This window comes from Coenobita brevimanus, chromosome 117 (genome assembly GCF_032717465.1).
Source record: "Coenobita brevimanus isolate Jiangsu-jjx chromosome 117, ASM3271746v2, whole genome shotgun sequence".
Classification (NCBI taxonomy): Eukaryota; Metazoa; Arthropoda; class Malacostraca; order Decapoda; family Coenobitidae; genus Coenobita; species Coenobita brevimanus.
The window spans coordinates 7,978,307-7,988,306 of record NC_137070.1 but is presented as its reverse complement, the minus strand read 5'-3'; the positions used below and the strand labels follow the sequence as shown (position 1 = coordinate 7,988,306).

General features: G+C 41.2%; 1 protein-coding gene across 1 annotated transcript; it reads right to left on the bottom strand.

Annotated features, from left to right (window-relative positions):
- Positions 1–2,992: 2,992 nt before the first annotated feature.
- LOC145389489 (histone H2B) lies at positions 2,993–3,364 on the bottom strand. Its single transcript, XM_080264782.1, has one exon. It carries the CDS (start codon positions 3,362–3,364, stop codon positions 2,993–2,995), a length of 372 nt encoding a protein of 123 aa, XP_080120908.1.
- Between the last annotated feature and the right edge of the window lie 6,636 nt (positions 3,365–10,000).

The window sequence follows — 10,000 nt, the reverse complement described above, 5'->3', positions numbered from 1 at the left end:
CAGTTACTATGCTGGGGGGAAAAAAAAAAAAAAAAAAAAAAAAAAAAAAAAAAGGTTAACCTGAACCCATCGATTTTCGCCTGCTGCAGTTGTGCTCGTGTATGTATGTTTCTACTGTACCTATGTATTTGTGTGTCTTTGTGAGCATGTATGTCTGTGTGTACGGACGTATGAGGACACACACACACACACACACACACACACACACACACACAAACGGACGAATGAACTGTACTTATATAGATACATTCATGCATTCATTCATTCATCCTTTTTTCAATCATTCATTTCCTTTTTTTTGGGGGGTGGGGGGGGAGGAGGGGCAACTTGCCTATTCGTTTATTTCTTTTGTTGATCTGTTGTTAACGTCGCAGTTTTTGTTGTCGTTATTTGCCTGTTTCGTTGACTTCCTGATCGATTCAGTCACGCCCTCATAAACGTACACAGGTTTGAACAAGGAGAAAGGCATTCCCGCTGCATATTAGGAGAGTCTCTGTACCCGTTATGAAGGTTTGACAGTGGCCACGAACGCACGGTAAATCCTTCAGTTAATATACTGAGAGAGAGAGAGAGAGAGAGAGAGAGAGAGAGAGAGAGAGAGAAAGTGAACCTGAACCCATCGATTTTTACCTGCAGTTGAGCGTGTGTATGTATGTATGTAGGTTGTATGTTTATACTGTACGTATGTGTGTGTGTCTCTGTGAGCATGTATGTCTGTGTGTATGGACGTATGAGGACACACACACACACACACACACACACACACACACACACAAACGGACGAATGAACTGTACTTATATAGTTACATACATGCATTCATTCATTCATCCTTTTTTCATTCATTTCCTTTTGTTTGGGGGGGAGGAGGGGCAACTTGCCTATTCGTTTATTTCTTTTGTTGATCTGTTGTTAACGTCGCAGTTTTTGTTGTCGTTATTTGCCTGTTTCGTTGACTTCCTGATCGATTCAGTCACGCCCTCATAAACGTACACAGGTTTGAACAAGGAGAAAGGCATTCCCGCTGCATATTAGGAGAGTCTCTGTACCCGTTATGAAGGTTTGACAGTGGCCACGAACGCACGGTAAATCCTTCAGTTAATATACTGAGAGAGAGAGAGAGAGAGAGAGAGAGAGAGAGAGAGAGAGAGAGAGAGAGAGAACGAACCTGAACCCATCGATTTTTACCTGCAGTTGAGCGTGTGTATGTATGTATGTATGTAGGTTGTATGTTTATACTGTACGTATGTGTGTGTCTCTGTGAGCATGTATGTCTGTGTGTATGGACGTATGAGGGCTTGTGTGTATGTGAGCATGACAGTGTGTACGTACATGTGTAGGTCACTGCGTATACAGTATAAATGTATTTGTGCACATGTGTTGGTGTATGTACGTACAGATTGTAGACTGACATGAATATGCATGATACGATGTCATGCCCGTATTTACTGTACGCCTGTTGAGTGAGTTTGGTTGGTACGGTCGGCCTAAGAAGTGCCGGCGGAGTATCCAGAAGTTTTCGGTCAGCGATAGTGTCCATACTCTTCCTTATATCTGAACGAGGTGAAACCTAATATGTAAAAAAAAAAAAAAAATCCATGTCCAGTTATCTGTATATTTCCAAATTATTGTAGGAAGCAGTTGGTTAGTTACGATAATAGGAATTCGTAAACGGAACTAATTGATATTTCACAATTGTCGCTCAGGGAGAGTCGGGAATAATTATGTTGTGGAGTTCAAATCTAGCATGGTAACAGGCAGTGATTTTTGGGTAGCGTAAGACTGAACAAAAGGGAGCTTTAATGAACATGGGGAATGATTAATTATTAGTTATAAAATAATTTTCCCTGACAATACTAGGGAATAATTTCAAGTCATTTAGGTCCGTTTCCAATGTCTCCATGGACGACGACAGAAAGAGGGAAGGAGGCGTAAGCCAGTAAGCTATTTTAAATGTTTCGATCAACACGCACGAAAGGAGATAACATTCACTCAAGGACATGCAGTTATTACACTGCCTTTGGCCAGTTTCCCATGAAGAAAAATCTCCGGATTATTTCATATAAGACAGAGGGCTATCGGTTGGGGAAAAAAAAAAAAAAAAAAAAAAAAAAAAAACTACCGTACATTAGAGTCGGAGCTCCTTGGAGAATGCTACCTTCTGTCAGTGTCTGATATCCTCAGTGGATAATCGATTCGCAAGAGTAATAAAATGGAGAGGTTCATAAACAAATCATTGAGTTCAAAACTTCCAACTAAGCATTTTCTGTTGAGCAGGAGATTAGAGTTTATTAAACACACACACACACACACACACACACACACACACACACACACAGTGACCGGGAGTTATAGGCGTACTGGCCACCGCGCGCGAAGTTAATACATTTCACATTCATTCAAATCGGGAAAGATAACTAAGTGTTACCATCTAATATATCACTGCCTCCTGTTATTCATCTTACATCCTTATTTTCACGATATAATAAATACGTTATTTGGCATGACGTGATGAAGGCATTGAATGTTTACCTTATATTCACTGTTTTCATAGAACGTATGGGAGTGGAGCGTGACCGAAGCAATCTGAAACTGTGCCGTCACTTCTTGGGGCGACGGTGCGTTGTTGTTGTTGGTTCTCCAGATGAAGAAGGCGCGCACGCCCATGTTTACTCTTTTGTTTTGACTCTATTGTTTTAACCCCCAACCCTAGTTGAAAACATTTCGATTGTGCCCATCCCAAACCACCGTTGCGGAAAAGAAAGAAAGAAAGACATGAAGGGAAAAAAAGGAAGAAAGAAAGAAAGAAAGACATGAAGGGATAAAAGAAAGAAAGAGAGAGAGAGAGAGAGAGAGAGAGAGAGAGAAGAAAAAGGTCGGTAAACCAGAGTTCCTGAGAGGATAATTTGTAAGTCTGTCTTTCCCCTTTTTATCGAAAATCTTGTGGCTCCGATTGGAGCCGGAAATGTTGAAATGGCCAAGAGTGTAACCTCTCTACTTTGAGGAGGTGTACTTGGTGACAGCCTTGGTGCCTTCAGACACGGCGTGCTTGGCCAGCTCGCCAGGGAGGAGCAGCCTGACGGCCGTCTGGATCTCCCGGCTGGTGATGGTTGAACGCTTGTTGTAGTGTGCCAGGCGTGAGGCCTCTGCAGCAATGCGCTCGAAGATGTCATTCACGAAAGAGTTCATGATAGACATCGCCTTGGAGGAAACGCCGGTGTCAGGGTGGACCTGCTTGAGCACTTTGTAGATGTAGATGCTGTAGCTCTCCTTCCTCCTACGCTTCTTCTTCTTGTCTCCCTTGGCAATGGCCTTCTGGGCCTTGCCAGCCTTCTTAGCAGCCTTTCCGGAGGTCTTGGGTGGCATGGCGTCGCTGACGAGTCAGACGGTATTACTACTACTATGTGCACGGTGCGGGAGCGAGCGAGAGACTGAGTCGAGATGGGGGATTTTTTTTTTTTTTTTTTTTTTTTTTTTTTTATAAGGAAGGTGGGGAAAGAAGAGAGAATAGGGGAAGGGATAGTAAGAAAGAGGAAGGAAGAGGGAGTAGACAGTTGGTGGGCTGGCCACCATGCTTTGTTTTGTTTATAGTATTTGTTAGATAACTGCTTTAATTTTGTTTGTTGAGTTAGGTAAGTGCTTTGTTTTGTATATTGTGTTAGTTTGGTAAGTATATGTAGTGGTTATGGCTGTGTATGTTTGTGTGCGCGTGCGTGCGCGTACGCATGTGCGCGTGGATGTGGGCGTGTGCGTGGGTGCGTGTTCATATGTTTTGTATGTGTGAATTGCGCTAGCGAGCTAGCTTTTGAGGGTTTGGTTGAGTTGTTTGGGTTTATGTCGTAATTGGGTTATGTCGAAAATAGGTGGGGTTTTTGTATTCGTTAGTGCGACACTTATCGTTTGGGTTGAGTTTAGTAAATTGGTATAGGGTCTTGGTTGTTTAATATGGTTTTTAGACTACTAGGGAACCATTTGTGGAAGGAGCGATTCTCATCGTTGATATTGTAAGTTAATGCGTTGTATGTTTCAGGGTTTATTTCCTCGATTTTACTCCAGATTTTTTTCGCTTGGTTATGTAATCTTATGTTTAACGGTTTGGTTTTAGTTATGGCGTGAATTTGTTCAGTGTTAAGTGTGTAAGGGTACTGCTGATTAGTTGCAAATCTGAGGGCTTTGTTTTGTAAGACTTGTAGTTTTTTAAGTTGGGTATAGCTGAAGGTGTGTGTGGGAATGGGTGGGTAATCTAGTATGGGGAGGATCAGTGCTTTGACAAGGTGGGATTTGACTTTTATAGGCATGTCCTTGAATCTGAGTAAGCGGGATAATGCTCCAGTAGCTTTTTGTTTTCTATCCTGTACACTGGGAAGATAGCCTCTAGAGTTAAGTTTAAACCCAAGTATTTTACCCTCTTCTTTGAAGTCTGTTATTTCTTCGTTAATTATTAAAGGTTCTTTTTTGGTGTTGGCAAGTTGGATGACGGAGAATTTATTTATGTTAGTTTGTATTCTCCATTTAGATTCATATTCGTTAATTTTTTCGACTTCGCTTTGAGTTCTTGAGTTCATGATCCTTCTAGATGGTCCAGGATAGTTAATAATTTGGGAAATATCGTCAGCGTAACTTATATTGATGCCATGGGTTGCTTGTGGGGAGTCACTGGTGAAAATAGAGTAAAGAGTTGGTGAGAGTACGCTCCCTTGAGGAACCCCGCTTTCCAGAGCAAAGCTAGCCCCTGTGTAATTATTTATTTTGATTTTAGCCTTTCTGTCGTCAAGAAAATCACAGAGAATTTTTTCAGTTATAGTTGGGAGGTTGAGATTAAGTAATTTATATTTAAGTCCTAAATGCCACACCTTGTCAAAGGCTTTTGTTACATCTCTAAGGATGGTGTGGCATTGTCCTTTGTTAGATTTACTTATTGCTATATGTTCTGATGCTATTGCAATTGCTTGAGTGGTGCCCCTTAGTAGTCGAAAACCGTATTGATTTTTATTGTATAGATTCTCAGATTCAAGGTGTAGTCTGAGCCTTTTATTAATTATTCTCTCTAGTACCTTTCCAGGGACTTCTAAAAGAGAGATGGGTCTGTAATTCTCTACGAGATGTGGGTTCTTGTTCTTTTTTGGGATTAGTTTTATAATGGCTTCTTTAAATTTGTCGGGGAAATATCCTGCAGAGATGGTTGCATTAAATATGTTTTTTAAATTTTCAATGGCTATATTGGGGAGATTGGATAGTATAGTTTTATTATATCCACTTTCTCCCGGGCAAGTCTTTTTTAAGTTCTTAATAATAGCGGTAATTTCATCTGTCGCAATAGGAGTGGTGAATATTGTGTCTGAGTCTAATCTATCGGGGTTAGCTGAATGGTACGGTGTTAATCTATCTGCGTTGATGGTAAGGAACTCTTTTACTAAATTGTCGTGTCTGTTGTTGTTCTGTTCTTCTTCGATCTCTTGAAAGATGGACTCCCAGTGTCGCCTGTGTGTTCTTTCTTTTTCAGAGGCTGAGTGTTGTCTGTTTCCCAGATGATCTAATATGTAATGAGGCTCAGGGGTTGAAGTTCCTGAGAGGGTTTTTATTTTACGCCAAAATGTGGAGGGATCGTTGTAAAGATTGGCAGTGTTTGTAATAGTGTTTGCCCAATGAGTGTTGTGTTCTGTTAGGAGGGATGTATGTAGTTGAGTTTGGAGTAGTTTGTACCGTCGACATGGGGGACGCGCTCGCTGAAATCCTTATATGTGATTGCTGCCCGATCGCAGCCCGGCTTCTGCCTCGTTCCCATTCGCGGGTGGGATGGGGCCGGATCGGGAAGACGGGTATTTAAGGGAAGGTCGCGGGCGTCTAGATGACTTCATCTTCGAAAACGAGGAAGATGACATAAAAGAAGAACTCCAAAGGCTGCAGGACTGGGCAAAAATAGCCAAAATCACCAAATTTCCAAACAAAAACAACAGGAAAATAAACACACTAAAGGTGGAATTTGAGGATGTGAAGATGGCTGAAAAGGCAGAAGAAGGTCTCCTACTGTTCTCTATGTCTGTGGGAAGGAACCAGATCACTAGAGAGACCTTTACCCCAATCATCACCTGCTTCAAGTGCTACCAGGTAGAGGACCACACAACCAAAGACTGCCCCAAGCCCAACGACTACAAGGCTTGCTCAGAATGTGGATCACACGACCACACCTGGAGGCAATGCACAACAAGAACAAAAAAATGCCTCAACTGTGGCGAAAATCACCGCACTCTTGCAATGAGATGCAAGATTAGGAAAGAGGCAATAAAAAGGAAAGGAAGAAGAAATCAAGAAGACAAACAAAACTAAGCAAAACAAAGTCTATGCTGACATTGCAAAGACAGCAGCTACACAAGCCACCAGCAACATCTCTGCCAACCCACTATTCAGCAACAACCACACTTTGGCTAAGTACATGATGTGCCTGTTCAATGCTCATCTGCAGAACGCCGTAGCACCTGGCACATTTAACCAAAAACTAAACTTATACCTCACTGCTAACAACCTGCCAACTATGAACTTCCCAGACGAACAGCCATCGGCAGCAATCATCAAAACTATTATGCCAGTCAGTGAAATTATGCAGGAAGCTGCGACCCAACAACCAGACAACGAGGAGCTAAATACCTCTACTGAATCTGAGGAATCAGACTCATCATCCAATGCAGATGACGGCTCAGACACAGAAATCCCAGAAACAACCACAGGTGAAGATGTTGCAGAACACCAGCAAGAACCAATCTCAGAGCCACTTACACGATACACCAGATCCACAAATCCCACCCACCAACCAGAAAAGCGTCACGACCAGCAGCACTCAGACTCTAGACAACTTGCCAATGCCATCAAAGAAAAAGCCAGTGAAGTGCTCAACCCCCACAGCAACAAATCAAGCAACCAAAAAATAAACACCTCTCTCAACCCTGAACAAAACGGCCCAAACACTAAGAATAATACAACATAATGTCCTCAACTGGAGGGGAAGGAAACACACCCTAAACAACACTTACACACACATAGACCCCCACATAATCCTTCTCAATAGCCATGGGGTTAAATCTGACGAACAGCTAAAAATTCCAGGGTACAGAGTATACAAATCTAACAGACACGAAAGAATCACGGATGGGACAGCAATCGCAGTCAAGCACAATATACAACACAGAATACTTGACGACTTCCTCACCAACACACTTGCAGTAGAAATACAAACGCAAACAGGAATCATCTTACTTGCCACAGATTACATCCCACCTAGCAGACCTTTCATTCCCACGCCAGACTATATCACACTCTTTAGAAGAAACACACCAGTCTATCTCTTTGGGGATCTAAACGCACATCACAGAACATTTGGATACAGAGACACAAATGTAGTAGGATCTCAGTTACACCAACTAATTCTTGACAGAACAATACAACACATAGGACCACACTTCCCCACATTCCTCTCACCCAACTCAGCCACAACACCAGACATAATATTATCTAACTATAACACCTACCACAACATACATATCAAACAAGGACCCCTAACAACTAGCGATCATATTCCCATAATCGCAGACATCTCAACCTATCCACTCTATTCGCCTTGCAGGCCAAGACCTAACTTCACTGCTGCTGACTGGGAAAATTTTCAAAGACACATAGATACACACCTCCCGGAAATAACACACCTACAATACGCTACGTCCACTGAGCTGGACAACATAATACACTCATGGTACACCGTCATCAAGCAAGCCATAACACTACACATCCCAATAACACGAAATAAACCGTTAGCAGGATACACACCTAGCCAAGAAACACAAAACATCATAGCACAATTCAATGCACTCAGACAACACGCACAGACAAACGGATGGACCAGACAACACTACACAACATACAAAGCACTGCAGCTCCAACTACACAGGACATTACATACAGAACACACAGAGACATGGGCAAACATAATGCAAAACCTCTCACACATATACAAGAAGCCAGAAATTTTTGGAGGAAAATTAGGTCTCTATCTGGAAATAACAACAACGAACCCCCTTACATGTTCAACTCCCAAAATGAAAAAGTATACTCTAACCCTAGCAAAGAAGCCCTGCTAAAAGACATCTGGGAAGAGATATTTACAGAGGAACAACCTAGGAGAGGACCTCTCCCCAGACAGAGCATACAGTAAACCAGTACCTCACAGTACACAAGGACAGAACCACACCATACAACACAGCAGACCCAACACGTCTAAATCAAACCTCATTCCTTACACGCCCAATCACAAACACAGAAATCACAAACATTATCAGCAAAATGAAGAAGACATGCCCAGGCGAAAGTGGGCTCAATAAAACTATCTTAAAAACCTCCCAGATTCAGCCATTCACCTGCTAACCCACATACTAAATGCAACACTCTCAGCAGGATATTTCCCTACCAAATTTAAACACTCTACACTGAAATTCATCCCCAAAGCTGATAAAGATCCTCGCCACCCACAAAATCACAGACCAATATCTCTCCTAGAAGTGCCTGGAAAAATCTTAGAGAGAGTAATTAACAACAGATTAAGAATACACACAGAAACAGAAGACATAAACAATCCCTATCAATACGGTTTCCGTATCGGTAGGAGCACAACACAAGCCCTGGCAATCATGAATGAACAAATTGCCATCAACAAAGCAGACGGAGGACAATGCCATGTAGTACTAAGAGACATAACCAAAGCTTTTGACAAGGTCTGGCACCCGGGAATGAAGTACAGAATCTTGCACTTGGGACTCCCTGTCGTACTGGAGAAGATGCTCTGCAATTTCCTAGACGACAGGGGTGCAAGTGTGGGGGTCGGTTCTTTCTTGGGTGACAGATTCAGTCTCAGCTGTGGAGTCCCTCAGGGCAGTGTCCTATCCCCAACACTCTTTACTTTATATACAAAAGATATTCCCCCTCCAGACAAAGGACTGAACATAAGCTATGCTGATGATATAACACAAATCATCCCCTATAGGGGCAAATCAAAAAATATGATCAGCAGGCAAACTAAGAGAGAAATAGAACTAATCAATAACTTCGAAGAAAAATGGAAAATAAAAACAAACACGAATAAATTCACGGTGATAGCATTAGGTTCAAGACTAAACATCCCAATCAACATCAATAACGAACCCATAGAATTCAAAAACTCAGGGAAAATGTTGGGACTGAAAATCACCAAGAATGGATACACAGACAACATCAAAGACAGAAAGGGCAAGGCCATCCACGCCCTATCTAAACTTTTTAGATTTAGGGAGTTACCAATAAGAACAAAAATACACTTGATAAAAGCGCTTGTTCTCCCAGTATTAGACTACCCTCCAATTCCTACTCATACACTGAGTAAAACACAAGTACTACAACTTCAAAGAGTACAAAATAAAGCCATAAGATTTGCTACAAACACTAGATATCCCTACACACACAATACTCAAGAGCTACATGAAATGACCAACATAGAACCGATAAACGTACGCCTCCACAAACAAGCCAAGAAAATCTGGCGAAAAATAGAGGACAGAGACAGAGAAACTTTTAATAAACTGCAACAACAGCTTGCAAACACTATAAACATTAACAGAAACTTTCCCAGTAGCCTAAGCCTACTACACCTAGAGCCGCAACCCATTTACACTTAGCTAGCTAGCTTCCAACACAATACACACCAAAATAATAAATAAATAAATAAAAAAAAATAAATGAAATAAAATAAATAAATAAATAAAATAATAATAATAATAATCAATAAAAATAAAATGAAAAGAATAAAAATAAATAAATACACCAAACAAAAACAAAAATAATAAATAAATAAATAAACAAACAAATTACACAAAAATATAAATAAATAAATAAATAAACACAAATTCATAATCAAACAAAACATAGAGACAATGAACAAAAACACAAAAGATAGCAAGGTGGTCAGCCCACCAACTGTTATTC